This window comes from Copadichromis virginalis, linkage group LG7 (genome assembly GCF_057382275.1).
Source record: "Copadichromis virginalis isolate Kocher_CV1m ecotype Utaka linkage group LG7, C_Virginalis_male_GT1.1, whole genome shotgun sequence".
In the NCBI taxonomy this organism is placed as follows: Eukaryota; Metazoa; Chordata; class Actinopteri; order Cichliformes; family Cichlidae; genus Copadichromis; species Copadichromis virginalis.
In genome coordinates, this window is record NC_140624.1 from 9,238,674 (window position 1) to 9,254,580 (window position 15,907).

At 44.7% G+C, this 15,907-nt stretch overlaps 1 protein-coding gene across 2 annotated transcripts in view; it reads left to right on the forward strand.

The window, feature by feature from the left end:
* The first annotated feature begins 4,126 nt into the window (after positions 1-4,126).
* Positions 4,127-15,907, forward strand: part of LOC146704428 (genetic suppressor element 1-like) — a 39,700-nt gene continuing 27,919 nt past the window's right edge. For both annotated transcript variants that reach the window (XM_085461566.1, XM_085461567.1), the window contains exon 1: positions 4,127-4,471. In XM_085461566.1, coding sequence (XP_085317692.1) covers positions 4,435-4,471 — 37 coding nt within the window. In that variant the 5' untranslated portion in view covers positions 4,127-4,434. The remainder of the gene's footprint in view (positions 4,472-15,907) is intronic.

The window sequence follows — 15,907 nt, forward strand, 5'->3', positions numbered from 1 at the left end:
ATCACCAGATATCACCATCTGTGTAAGCAGAGCCAGGCCAAACAGAGGCACGCACAGCAATACATGTATCTTACACACACACACACACACAGAAGGGCAGTTTCTCACTGTGTGTGTGTGTCAGTGTGCTTCTACACTTGCAGATAGATAGATAGATAGATGCCCCAGTGTCGCAGCAGCAGGCTAATTTCACACTTAGTATGTGTGTCGTCACTGTGCAAATGGACAGATGGACAAGAGAGAGGGGGAGAGAGAGAAAAAGAGAGATTTTGGAGGTGGAGAAGTACAGTGAAGCCCTGTGGCTCAGGCCCACTAACAGTCTTGATTTATGCTGTGGTGGGAGATTGTCCGCCTAGTCTGTGTTGCGCTGATTCAGGGCTTCAGCAGGCCACGTTCTGATGTCTATGTAAGCATGCATGAGTGTCATGTTTGGGATATTTTCGTGGGCAGACAGGCACCAGACAGCCTGAGTCCAGAGTTTAACTTTGGGGTTGAAATGCGGGCCCAGAGAACACACAGCATACTTCCCTCCATCAACTCCATCAGCCTGACACCGTCACAAGTGTGCCAGCAGACAAAGATACACAGACCAAAGCTATCTAAATAATCCCAGACCTCAAAGAGACTGTAGTTTAGGGCTTATTACTGGTTGTCTGGGGCTGTGTCATAACTTTTAGGGGGGATAGGAGACAACCTGGGACTGTGCTGCTTTCTACTTCATTTGAAAATTTTACTACATTAGATTAATGCCAATAGTCATATGGATTCATTTTTACGTCCCAATAATTCCTATCCCAGCAATGCAAACGTACTTTTTTCTCTCTTGAGGTCACGGCAAACCCATCAGCGTCCAATTAAAATCCCTGATGGTGTGGAAGACCACGAGAGGCTGATTAAGAGGACAGAAGTGATGAGAGGGATTGTTTGAAAGAAGCGACTCCTCTATACAATATGTGCATAATGACTCCCTCTGACAATTATCTTTGATCCAATGCAAGCCACCCCCTCCAGCCCCTCCACCTCCAACCATCCATCCATCCCCTCATCTCTCCACCACTTCATCCTCCGCTCTGCCCATCCCTGTCTTTTAATCTTTTTTTTTTTTGCTTCTCTCTGTGATGACGCTCATCGTCTGTTGTCTTTTTAAACATTGTTCCAGAGTGACTCCAGGAATGACAAATATATTTACAATTCCTCTTGTCATTGCATACTTGTGTACACACAGATTTGTTTTTTCAGCAACAAGAGTAGATACAGAGTAATGAGGCTCACTCACTCGGGGTCAGCAACCTCACTGGGGCTGGGATGAGGAGGGATAGAGAAAACAAGAGAAGGGGGAGGGAAAGCAGGAACAATGGCATGATGAGGAGGGGGCTTATCTTTTTTTTTTCATCATTTTCCTCCATTTATTTGTCATGTTCTCTGTGCTCCTTGTCAGCAGTTGGAGTGCTGCATGGACACAGGGGAGCGAAGGGGGAGAAGCAGCAGAGAGAGAAAATGTTTAAGTGCTGATGGCAGCCCCTGGTTGCTGCTGGGACCGGGGTGTCAGCTCTTATTCTGCCACAGCATGCATCTGACAGGCAAATGATAGAGAAAGAAGCAGGGAGGAGAAGGGAAGAGGGTGTGTGTGTGTGCGTGTGTGTGTTTGTGTGATAGCGTCTGTTTTGAAGGCAGAACAAGAGCTCCAATAAGGGAAAAGGAGGGCTGTGACACGAGCGAGGCTGGTATTGCTTTGACCACATCATCATCTGTCTCCTTCCTCTTCACAGTCTTTTTTCTCTCTCTCTCGCACACACACAGATACACCCACCCACTCCAACCCCCCTCACCTTTTGTTGATAGATTGAGTTATACTGCTCCCTCTGTGACAGGCATTCCCTCACGTTTCCACAGCAATGAGGTCAGAGGTGGATGCTCGTTATTGGCTGTTGTCTGTAATCATCACAAACTGTGCTGGCTGGTTTATCGGCACTCCTCCTTCACCTCCTCCTCCCCTTCTTCTCTTGACCTCGTCGGCCCTGCATCACGCAGCAGAGCATGACCCCCCGGGGGGCAAAAGGTCTTGACTGTCTTGACCCTGAGGTCACTGGTGTTTGCAGAGCGATGATATATGATATATAAGCTTGGGAAGATACAAAAAAGTGCAATAAACTGTAAAAAAATAAAAATAAAAATTCATGCCCATCACACCTCCCTCCCTCGTTCCTCCCCCTAGTCCCCACCATCTCTCCATCCTCTTCGCTGTTTCTTAAGTCTTCTTTATCTCTTCTCTCCAGTCTGCCCCCTCTGTCAGTTTGTGGTTAGCTGATGTTTCACAACTGCTCTCACAGCTGTTGATCACTGTGTGTGTGTGTGTGTGTGTGTGTGTGTGTGTGTGTGTGTGTGTGTGTGTGTGTGTGTGTGTAGTGTATACACGGTGTCCTACAGTCGTCTCTCTCCATTGATTCAGTGGTGGCAAACAGGGTTATAGATAGCTCTGTGAGACCCTCACAATCAATCTTATCACCAGCGTACTTCCTCCTCACAACTCCCAAAGAGGAAGGAGATAAGTGAAGGAAAAAAGAGAAGAAGAAATAAAGAGAAGAAAGATTAAGAAAAATGAAGAATGGGAAAAATAGATGTAGGGTAGAAAGGAGAAGATAGAGGTTAAATAACTGAGGTAGGAGGCTCAGGGGTCTGTGTGTCTGTGTCACAAATGTGTGTGTGAAATGAAGCAGAGCATGTGTGGCTGCATAGATGTCTGCACCATATGTGTGAGAGAGGAAGTGACAGAGAGAAATGAAGGCTACTGTGCATAGATGGAGACGATGATAGAGCAACCGGGTTCCTCTGGGCCGCCATGGACGCTGACATTACGGAGAAAACGCCAAAGAGCCATCTCAGATAATTGTTCCTAATTGTCACCCCTGGATGAGGTTCGGTTTGATGCCGTGTCTGCGTGCGTGTGTGTGTGTGTGTAGGGTAGAATTGGGTCTTGGTGACAGTAGAGGGGACGTTTGCTCACCGGGAGTGGACAGTAATTGATGGAAAGCTAGGCTAACGTGATGTGTCAGACATATGAGGCCTGTCTAATCAGTGGGAGCATGCGAGTGGTTTAGGGGGCTGTGTGTATGTGTTTGTGGTACAGCTATGCCGGTCACATCATGGTACGCACCAGCGTGCCTGCGGTCCAAAGAAGCAGACTGTTGATTTTCAAGTGTAGAAGAAGAGGAGAGGAAAAAAACTAGAAGAGAAGAAGAGGAGAGCTGAATGAAGCAGATGCTTAAGGGCAGGTTTTAACCCCCTCCCCTCCCTCCCTCCTCTACACACTCACACTCACATGCGCACACTCACACAAAAACACACTTTTCCTCCCCTTCACTCTCCCTTCCTCTCTCTCTCCCATGATGAATCAGCTGTCACTCAGGCACCAGTCCAATCTACTGATAATGAGAACTGCATCAACACCCTCTCGCCTCTCTTCCTCCCTCTTTCTCTCTCTCTCTCCTTTTACTCGCACCAGCTAAATCATCCTTCCTCCTCTCTTCACATTTCTCACACACACGCACACACACACAAACACGTGTGCGCACACTGCACTAACATAAACTCATTCATCTCTCCCTCACTCATCTGTCTTATGATTCTCCTCCTCCCCTCTTTTTTCTCTTCCTCCCTCCCCTTCACCCTCTTTTCTCTCTCTCTCTCTCTCTCTCTCTCTCTCTCTCCCTTCTCCTCCTCCTCCTCCTCCTCCTCTGTGCTCGCTGAGCTGAGCAGTCAGTGGTGGGACTGAGGCAAAGGAGGGAGGATAAAGCAAGAATAGAGACAGAAAGGAGAACAGAGGCACAGAAAAACAGATCATTATACAGCAAACGAGCAAGAGGCCGCTGAATGAATAACAAGGAAGGGATTACAAAGCGCAGGACTGAAAAAAAAAAGGAGAGGACACCGACTGAAGACTCTCTCTCTCTCTTTCCTTCACTCCCTCCTCCCTCTCTATCCTTCCTGTCACCCTCCCAACTCTCTCAGAGGCTCTCCCTCCCAGACGATCTCCTCAGTAAAAGATGGCATGAGCACACTGTCTCCCATCCTCAGCTTTTGGAGTATTTTTTTTTTTTTTGCTTCACCCTCCTCTCTGTCACTCTTTCTGCATCTTTCTCTACTTCCTCTTCTCTCTACACGGGTTGAGTTCAGAGGCTGAAGAGGAGGTGAGCGAGGTAGACAGAGGCTGACCCCTCTCCCTGCCTCCTTTCTCACACCCGCAGGGCCCAGAAAAGAGAAAGAGAGCGTGCGCGAGAGAGAGAGCTGGAGCAGGGAGTCGTCTGATGACTTACATTAACAACAAACTCCTTAACCCAGCCGACCGCAGCCCATTCCCTCTGCCCGACCCCCCCTCCCTGCCTCCTTTAACCCGGAGTCTTACTCTCTGAGTCAGTGGAGGAGGGATCCAGGATCATGTTCGGATTAAAGACCCCACACTTCTACCTCCCAGGTAAGACCAATTATACTCAGTCTTTGATGTTCCCGCGGATGGCTCTGTGGTGGTATTTCTTGTTCTGTCACATTGTATCAGCACAGAGGGTGGTCACAAGCCGCAGAGAGTGAATCTCCCTTTTCATGCAGTCATTCTTTCAAGACGTAATTAATGGCTCGGGTGATGTCACATTGATTTACCGTTTTCTGCCAGGTAAGGAGGGCTACGCTGTGCTTCTGCAGGAGCCACTTCTCATGATGTTTTCGGTGTCACAACATCATTTTAGATTTTTCAGAAACAGAAAGACAGAGAGACAAAATTTAGTTTTCTTTCATGAAGAAGTAAATTTTCTGAGTCTTCTTGCTCAGTGCGTTGACCTACTGAAGCACTCCCCTGATACTTTAGTTGTGCTTTTTTTCTCTCTTGTTACTACTGTGTACAACTGGGAATGGGTCTTTTTGTTATTTTTAGGCTTGACCGACAGAGTGTAGTCAACCTCACAGCTAAATGACCTTAAATTATGGGTGACAATTAATTGTCACCTAGGTAACTGAATCACTGGTTACCCATTTAAGCATTTACTAGAGTATAAAAGGAAAATTTTAAAATCTAAAAATTTCCCCCTCCAAAAAACCTGAACATTTTCAGCTTTTAATTTAATTTAAGGATCAACTGATCATTAGAATCCATTATAAACAGTTACTAATAGTAGAAATGCAGTCTAAATAAACATAATCCTTTAATGTAATTCAAGGGATATTTTGTGCTTGGCATCTACAGTAGCTCTGTGGTTTATCACTCAGTTTCAGTTGGGGCTTTTGCTGCCAGTCAAACAGTTTTCATCTGCAGTCTTTCGAGCAGCTGTGTGAAATGCAGGAGAGTGCGGCCGGTGTCAGTGTGGAGACAGGTGTGAGGTTACCTCAGAAAGGTGCTTAAACATGCCTGAGAGCAGAGTGACGGGGACGGCACCAGGGAGGTCAGTGAAGAGGCGGCGGGAGGAGGAAGAGAATTAAGACTGACACACTGAGGTAGGAAAGGAAAGCCGAGTGTAAAGTAGGATTTTGTTCATTTAAACGGTAAGAGAAAGGATGTGAATGATAATGCTTGACACTGAGCGCTGTCTGTGTTTTCCCTCTGAAGTCGAACTCTGACCTTTTAGTTGTCTGGGCCAGGCAGCGGTCAGTGATTAAAAACCTGCTGTGGTAAAAGGTGAAATGTGGGAGAGAGAGAGGGGTGTGATAGAAGTGAGACGGAGGGAGAGGGGGAGGGAGTGATGGGGGAATTAGAGGGTGGAGGGCAGATTAAACAATGTTCTTTGCCTTGTGAATCTTTCATGCTGCTTTTTGAATTATACATCTGCTTTCATAAATGATTGAGTGATTATGTGGCGCTTTGTCATTGTTTGTATATTCCTGTGTGTGCGTGCGTAGGTGTGAGTCTGTGTGTGTTTGTATCTGCATGTGCATGTGACAAGAGAGAGGAAGAAGAAGAAAATCTCTCCAGGAAGCAACAGCCCCCCCTCCATCCTCCCTCCCACCCTCCTTCCACACTTGCTTTCATCCTCCTTTTTTTCAGTTTCCTAGGTCTCGCTTAATGTCTGTGTAGTGTGTGTGCACTTGTCTGTGTGTTATTTGATTGTGGTTTTGTGCATGTGTGTGAATGGGTTTTTGTCATAGCTGCCACCTTTGTTTGTGTATGTATGTGGTTGTGTGCACCTGTCTGTGCTGTATGTAGGTGTGTGTGTTCATTGTGTTTGTGTGTATATGTGTGTGTGTGTCATCTCACCACTCACACATTGGAAGATGCCCCAGCCCCCCTCCTGGTCCTAACTGCCGTTGCTGTGGAGACTGTGTCAGCCACACACTCGCTCCTCAATGATCATTTGACAATGTAGGGGGTGAGGGGTAAAGGATGTGTGTGTGTGTGTGTGTGTGTGTGTGTGTGTGTGTGTGTGTGTGTGTGTGTGTGTGTGTGTGTGTGTGTGTGTAGCGACTGCCATGTGATTAGCCAAGGTAGAAGAAGTGGAGCAGGGTAAGGATGACAGAGGAATCTAGATTAGAGGTAACAATTGAAAATCAAGATGATGATACATGCAAAATACATGAAAATCTTTCCTAGATCCTGGAGCGGGGGAAAACATGTGACATAGGAGACATGAAGATGTGTGTGTGCATGAGAGCAAATCTACACCTTCTCACCCAGAGCACACCATGACCTTACCAAGGTATCATAAGGAAAAGAAAGTGACATCTTTTTCTAGCTTCCCACTCTCTGGACCTCCCCTGGTGAAATGTGTCACACACATTAAGGCAATTTACTGTTTTCCCTCCGTGACTTGTCAGCTGATCACAGTCCAGGTGTCTTTTCAAAAGTCGTATTTTTCTAAAATCAGAATGTGTTCCCAAGAGAAGGTGCATCTAAGCTGTAGGGAGGCGTGAAAAGAAAAAGAGGGGAAAAAACAAAAGGGAAAAAAGGCAGCTTTTATGTTTAAATTATAAAGAGGTTGAGTTTCTATGTTTTTCTTGCTGTCAAACAAATCCCCATGAAAAGACCTAAACCGAGTGTTAGCCTGTCTCTCAACAATTTTCAACTTTCTTAGCCTGATGCTGGCTCTCAGGACAAAGTAAATTATACTTTTAAAAAAAGGCCAAATGCTTTTTAATTGTAGTTTTTAGAAGGTAGTAAATTTGCATTTACTGGGGGTTAATTTCAGAGACATTTGTTTGGCTTGAACTTTCTGCGCAGCAGGATCCGACTAAACTAGTGTGTCCATGTTTGTTATAATGAAAGAAAATTTCATCCAACCCAACACTGGGGCTCACTCATGTGTTATCTGGATGGCATTGGAGCTCCTTTGGATATCAACAACGTCAGGAATCAGAAACAAAAAGCTGCTTTAAAAAGAAAAGAATTATTTATTTATTGAAAAAGGTCCATCAGTTTAAACCTGGTGCAAGTGTCTACATGATGAATGGACACATACTCTGTGACATTTGTGTTTCTGCCCATACATGCACTCGCTCACGTGTGCGCACACATTATCCGTGGTAAGTCGATAGGGTGAGAACGCCAAGGTGTTGACGTGTGTATTAGCCTGCCACATTTATTGGCTGCTGTGGTATTTTCTGGGGTTGGGTAGCTCTGTTCAGCTTGACCTCAGCATTGATTTCCATGATATGTGTTAGAACTGCAAGGACACTGTGGCTTGATTTATGGCAGATGTCACATGAACACACAAACACACGCTCACATAGACAGTGCAAGGCACACCCTTCTCATTCAGCCTCCGGCGCTCACGCTGTGAGAACGGCATTTGGTAACTTCACTCTAAATATTTTCCCTTAATTGTGCGGCAGAAGCACACAAACAAATACTAATTTCTCAGGCTGCAGAAAAGTAATGACTTCAACGGCCTTGCAAAATGTTTGCAACAGCTGCAAAAAGAAGATTGTGGTTCATGCAAAAAGCTGCTGTGGCGTTGATGAGAAAGACACCCAAGACCGAGTTTGTTTCTCAGTTCAGTTATGTCCGTTAGTAGCCTGTATAGGCTATAATACGTACTCATCAGTGTAGTTCATTTTGACAGGGTGGTGTTGACTTAAAAGCAAACGGTATATATTGTGCACCTTCACAACTTGTTGAGCTTGCTGTAGCAGGCTAGCTAAAGTGGAGATACATTTCAGTGCTACTTGAATACTAAGTTACACATAAACACATTTAATTCTAAGTTATTTTACAGTGACGACAGGCAGCCATGAACAAAAAACAAGAATAAAGCACGTAACATCACCACCTGAAAAAACTGCAGCTGTTAGTAGACTAGAGCTGATGTAGCATTCATGTTGATGATGTATCTTCCTCCTTTCTGGCTTAAAACCTGCTGGCGATCACTCACCTTTTTCTCTGTTGCCAAGAATCTGACGACTGAGGGTGAGACTTTTTGACCAGCCAGGGACTCGCAGTGCACTGGACTTCACCTTGTTGGTATTAACATGCTTATGCACTCAAAATAACAAGTGAAGTGCATAAACGAGAAATCTGAGAACGGTGAAAAGCATCGCTCCAATTTACTGTGAATGTTTACAATATCCAGCGTGGTTACTAGTTCAGCAGTAAAGGCGCATTAAACTCAGTAATGATAGACTGTGGATGTCTTTGTAGTGAAGAAAAATCTTCTGTGTCCTTACTTTTGAGTTATTTTTCTCTTTTTCTCCAAGGAAATATAAAAACCCTCACTGTTTTCCAAATGAACACACAGGGTGCTACCCTCTGTTTGTTTTGAGATCAGCTACTGCACATAATATTATAATCTTTAAGGATTTGAGTGTCATGAAAAAGCGGGAGGAGTTAGGAACAGACATATAATACATGCATCATAATGGTACTAGGCTAGCATTTGTATAGCATTTTTCTAATCTTACTGACCACTGTTTATCTAACATCTGCCCCACTAATCCACTAAGGCTACGTTGCATTTTAGTCATGTGATGTAGTCATGTGACCAATTAAACAAAGATAGCGAGTGCTTATACAGCAGTTGTTTTGATTGCTCTCAATTTTGACAGCTCTAAAAAAAATTATATCACTTTGTACATGCTCCAGATAGCTTTTCTTCAAATTCTTTAATTCGCACTCGCTTTTGCGCATGCGCAGGACTGGAACGTAAGCGTTTTGGGCCTTTTCAACGTGGATGCACAACTAACGACTGAAAACGTTAGTGTGGACGTGGAGCGTTTTCAGACGAAAACGCCGTTTTCAATCCGGGCTATTCTGGACGTAGCCTAAGAATACAACACAGGTACACAGGGAAACCTGTCAGAATGTGTTTAATGTTTTTAAAACCAGTAAATCTATAAACTTCAAATCTATAACTGAAATAAATATTTGTATTTGCATTGGCCAGAACGTCTTCTCATAACAAACCTGAATAAGTCTGAAGATTTGCTACTTTTAGTGCTTGGGAACATACAGTATATGTAAAGTGCATGTATGTCCAAAAATTAGCCATAAGGTTTACTGTATATCTTTTTATGAGAGTATAAACTTGGCCTATATGTCTAGTCAACCACTGCTCTTGAGTCCTTACTTTAAATAGCACAGAAATAAGTGTTTACGAGAATGTATACATATATATGTGTGTGTGTATACACACACACACGCACACATGCTGTTTGTTTGGCTATAATTCCTCTCAGTATGTGTGGAGAGTCTTTGTGTACTCACACGGAGGCTGAGATGGGTGCTGCCTCAAAGGAAGCTGCTGTCAGGGCCTCTTGCGCTTTTAATTGTGTGTGTGTGTGTGTGTGTGTGTGTGCAGGCTTGTGCTTACTAGTGTGTGCCGATGAAAACAGGGTCGTGGTGCTCCACCTCAAGGGCACTGTTATTAATGAGATGAATAAAAGACCATGACAACAGCTTGATAACACAGAGGAGATAAAAACCACACGCATGCACACACACGCACAGGGAAACATCATGTGGGAGCTGGATAAGTTTCTCTTGCCAAAAAAAATACAAAGAATAAAACCAAAAAAAAAAAGAAAGAAAAAAGAAAAACAACATTAATCTATTTTTTATGATTTCTATCCTCCAGAGACAGTTGATATAAACTCAAGGAAGGAAGGGATGTAAAAGAAAAGGCATGAATAAAACAGCGTGTTTGGTAATATCTCCACCAGAAAACAAACAAGTGAGCAAGTAAGCAATCCACCCTAATTGGTCAAAGAGCTGTTGTCACTAATGAGGTCTTAATTAACACAGGATTCACTTAAAACATGTGTGGACCCAGCAACGCACGCACACGCACGCACACACACACACACAAACATGCTCACACGAGCAAACATGTCTGCTCTGTGATGTTTACATTCATTTAGAACAAGCAGAACACTTTGATGTGAGATCTCACGCATTCACACAATGAAAACAAACGCATGCACGCACGCACACACACACACACACACACACAGACACACATGCATGCAGCCTGTCTGCTCACTGAGCTGGGGAGATTGGGATAAATGCCAGCAGATTTTAACCTGAGGTGATAACAACAACTCCTAGTAGCGCTCTCTCATTTTCACACACACAAACACACACACACACACACACACACGCAAAAAGGAAATGCACAGACTCAGAGTACATGCAACACACACACACAGAGCGAGAGAGAGAGTAAAACTGTAATAAGCAGCTCGGTGTACGATAACGAGCAGATGGAGGGAGGATTAGCCAAATAAAAATACAGCAACTAAAATTTGCCAGCATTCATATCTTTTACAGGACGGTGAACTTCTTAACACAACCACACACACACACACACAGGCACGCACACACACACACACCTACACAACTGAGGCTCAGAGAGAGAGAGAGAGACATCCCCAGTCCTCTGCTCCTGCTGGTCCTGCACCATCTGCATGTTCATGAACCATGTCAAAACATAATTGATTGAATGTGCCAGTGTGTGTATATTGGTACATGTGTGTGTGCACGTGTGTGTGTGGAGTCTTTACAAAGAGCTGGTTAACTGCGGTTAGACTGGGCATGTATGCTCCATAATGCAGATATAAGTTTGGACATGTCTCCCTTTGTGCTCAAATCACACACACACACACACACACACACACACACACACACACACACACACACACACACACACACACACACACACACACACAATCTATGATGTCACTTTACTGAAGAGCCTGTTGATTACCCGTGGGCATTGCTCTGTCTGCCACCTGGCCGCACCGTGTTAGCAGGTTCCAGTGAACTTGCACATGTGACTGCACACACACACACACGCGCACACACACACACATGCGCACACACACACACACACACACACTCACACATGCATGCACACATACACAGGGTCACTTATAGCCCTCTCCTCTCCATCTCATTAGCCCTTCTCTGTCTCTGCACTTAATTGTGTTTCAGCTGGAGCCCGATCTAAAGGGCAATTGAGCCAAATCGGACAGAGACACAGAGATAACGCTCGGCTCTTGAGAACCAACACCGCACTTATCCCAGACAGTTGTCACTTTGAAACACAAGTGGAGTGCAAACCAAACTTTTATTTTAATCCCAGCTAGATTACACGAGCACCAGATTCGTGAATATGAAAACTGATTCCTTTTATGAATTTATTAAAATCGTTAATTTAACATCGCGTGTAGAGGGAAGCCATATGTCATGATTTCAGTGCATCATTAACAGGCTGCGTTTAATTAGCTCCAAATGTCGAGGCAAACGCTTAAGCATTTCTCTTCTCTGTTCATCACTTCACTGCTTGAGTCTTGAAACAGAGAGATTTTAATGTTAACGAAAAGAAACAGAGAAATATTGAGCGCCTCCCGAGAAGCTAGTGTCCAAAACTTGATCTAGTGTGGAGGACAATTTATTTCCGGGGTACTAAGCATAACTGATGTAAGCATCAATAGACAAAGCAGATTTTGTGTTGGCTGCTTTAGCTATGATATACAAAACCCATTTGAATAAATAATGACTTCTTAGGGGCGGCACGATTCTCCCTCTACCTGTGTGGGTTTTCTCCAGGTGCTCTGGTTTCCTACCACAGTCCAAAACATGCATGTTAGGTTAACTGGAGACCGTGCTGAGCATGAATGGACGTGCGTCTCTCTGTTTACGCCCATCCACGGTGTAACCCATCTCTCGCCCTGACAGCTGGAACAGCCTGGCTGGTTGTGCTACTAAGGTCGAACAACATTTGAGTCTTAAAACTTAATTTTCTTTGTATGTTGACCTCTGTAAACCAAAAAAAACCCTTCTTCTTCATTGTTTGAAGGCTGGTCACATAAAAATCTCAGCTCATAAAAGCAAAGCTGCATCAAGAACGAAAACTGAGCGCCACCTGTGAACATTTAGACAGTTTGTGGTCAACAAGTGGCACGAGAAAAAAAATACAATTAACAAATCAGAAAACTGACAAGTGTGTTCCCACATCCTGCTGCACACAGCTGACACACACCAACAGAGCACGCTCACGGTTACAGGGCATGTGTTTGCTCACATGAGCTATCGCCACCTTGTTCTGCTTATGACTGCATTTGCATAATCTGCATAATGACGGCGGCTTTAATTGCCCACGCCCAGGTAAGGGATCATGTGGTTAAGTGGGAGATCATAATTATGTAAATAATTGGCCTGACCACGGCAAGCTGCTGCTCTCTGCCATGCCAATCTGGAGAGAGAGAGTGAGGTAGAAAGAAAGAGAGAGGGTCAAGGGGGAGAGAGATGGACAAGAGAGAGAGAGAGGGAGAGAGAGAGAATGTGGGTGGTTTAAGATGAAGGTGGAGGAAAGTACAAGAGGTGGAATTGATGCCTAAAAGAGTGAAATAGAGGAAAATGTGATTACTTTGCTATGATGGTGCACCTACATGAAAAGAGCTCGGCTCACTCTGAAACCTTCGAGAATAACCATAAAAAGTCAAAAAATAACAACAACCAAACAATCATCTATCCTCTTTTCCAGCTCAGGGTCATAGAGGCCCTGGAGCCTATCCCAGCTGCCACAGGGGGAGAGGTGGGCTACATCCAGGACCAGTCGCCAATCTGTCACAGGGCTAACACACACAGACAGAAACCCATTCACAGCTATAGACAATTTAGAATCGCCAGTTAGCCTAACCTCACTAACTGCATGGGGAGAACATGCAGAAAGGCCTCCATCCAGATGATTCAAACCCAGGACCTTCTTGCTGTGAAGCAACAGTGCAAGCCACTGCTCCACCGTGCTGCCCAGAAAAAACAATATCAGTTTTTAAAAATTGTGCAAACATTTCAAGCAAGTGGAAGAGAAAGAAAGGTTTTTACATAAATTAGTTAGCAAAATCAAGCTGTGGAGTGCATTCCAAACGCACTTAGAAGCAATCTATGAAAAAAAAAAGCGAAATAAATAATGATTTGTACCTAGAAAACCTAAACAGGATGTTTATTCAAGGAATAAAACTACTAAGAAAACTGATAGAACTAAACTGAGGAAGTGACCATGCAAAAAGAATCAACTGAGCAACTCGGGCATCAAGTGATTTGATCAAAAGTTTGAGGTCAGCCACCAGAAGGATGCTGACTGTTTTTTTTTTTCAGTTTCTGCCTCCAAGGTCAAAAAAAATAACATGAGAACGCTCTGAAAGCTCCCAAACAGCACTATTTTTTCAGCATTAATATCACACACATCAGATGAATGTGATGGCACTCATTCTGTGACCCTTACACACAATTCTTATCACAAAGCCTTAACTCCAAACACGCCCCTCCCTCTCTTTTAATACATCAGATTCTGCAAAAATGTCTTTATATTAAAGGATTACTCAACAGTCTTACAGAAACATGCGCATGGAAACACATGCACATGCAAGGAGGCACACACACACATGCACACGCAGACACACACGCCTGCCACTGTATCCGCTGCACAGATGGTAAAGGCAGCAGCCCCTTCACGCAGACAAAGGGAAGGTAATTCTCTCTGCAGGACGTGAACAGAGCTGGAGCTGGAAAAGAGCAGCACACATCAACACTCCCCTCCCTGTTTCCTCGTCTCAGCCCCAGGCCAACAAACATCACAGGAGTAAACTGACAACGTGTGTGTGAGTCTGTGTGTGCGCGCGACCGCTACTAAAATAGGCTTGAGGAGGAGAGACAGGAAAAATAAGAGAAGAGGGGAGCGAGGGAGAAAATGAGAGAGAGATAAAATGAAAAAGAGAGGGAGAGTGCAGAGAGGAGGGAGGTAATAAACAGGATTAGTGCTTATCTTTACAGCACTGTGCGTGTGTGTGTGTGTGCATGTGGTGTGCATGTGTGTGTGGGTTTGGTTTTTCCTTTGCCCGAGGACAGAGTGACTGACTCCAGCATTACCTTTGCCAATGTGTCTCCATCCCCAGGTATCTTTTCTCTCTGGACTCCCTTTGAATTGGGTGTGATAGTACATACAGTACATTGCATGACTTTGTGTGTGTGTGTGTGTGTGTGTGTGCGTGCGTGTGTGCGTGTGTGTGTGTGTGTGTGTCGATATGCATGTGCCCATATTTTTAAAAAAAGGAACTTTTGCTTTGCCTATAGTCTGCATACTTTGAGGGTGTGAGTTTTGTGTGTGTGTGTGTGTGTGTGTGTGTGTGTGTGTGTGTGTGTGTGTGTGTGTGTGTGTGTGTGTGTGTGTGTATTCGTGGACGCTGTTTTGCATGGCAGTTATGAACATACCATTGTACAGGATGTGTGTGTGTCTGTGCAGCTGCCTGAGGATAAAGACTGTACTCATCTTATTGTTGTCTCTACAGTTTGTATCCACTGTTTGAATTGCCAGTAAATCTCCCTGCAGAGAGTGTGTATGCACACATACATCTATGTGTAAGAGAGAGAAGGCTCAGAAGGTGGATTTAGTTGCTATTATAATGCTTGTCCAGCCGCGTAGCTCCATTGTATGTGACAGTGTTTCTGTTTGTAATCTCCTACCTGACCGCGGCTAACAGGCTGCTACAGCATCTCACTTTCACTGGATGGGGAAGGAGGAATACATTTAAATAATCAGGGGTTTGGGTTCATGGCTGATATTATGCCTCGCTGCTTTTGTAAATGAGCATCTGTGTGTGTGCGTGCGTGCCACTGGTTTGTGTGCGTGTGTTTATGTGCGAGCGGGTGCATCTGTTTTCAAAGACATCTGTGGATGTCTTGGTGGATTGCTCTTGTAGCAGTATCCCCAGCACTATTCCCTCCTTCACCAGAGATGAATAGACAGAGAAAGGGAGCAGGAGACGGAGACAAACGGTGCATGTGCTTGCGTGTTTGCGTGTGGCTGCGTCTGCATACAAATGTGTGTATGCTTGCGTGTGTGATGGATAGAGGGCTTTATGAGAGAGGAATAGGCTAATGACCGGGTCTCCAGAGGCAGTAAGATTCCTGGAGCTATTACCGCTGGAGTTCATAATGGCCTCTGTGCTTGGCCTCTTTTACACGCTGCTTAATGGGGGATCCAACAGTCCAACCGGCAAGTGTAACCCACCCGGAGAATACACGCCGCTGTGTGCAGTGACCCCGACAAACACACACACACACACAAACAAGCAGAACGGGCAGCCCATTTTCAATCAGGTTTGGATTCCCTTTCATGCACCTGCACGTGTATATTTTACAGTGTGTCGTCCTCCCGCCTTCCTTTTTTTCTTTTTCCCTGTCTTTTTCCTGCACACACACAGACACAGCTATACAACCTGTATAGGTCACAAAGGATGGAGGTGAGACACCCACCTCAGAGAAAACTGAGAGTGTCTGCTTGCAGTGCACAGCCAAACCATAAATCATGTCAGGCTACACTAGTCTCTGCACACGCGCACACATACAGACACACTCACTCCCCCTCTTTTCTCTTGTGTAGGTTTGAGTACAAGAGAGGGGGATTTGAGGATTATAGGGGAGCCTCACTTTTTC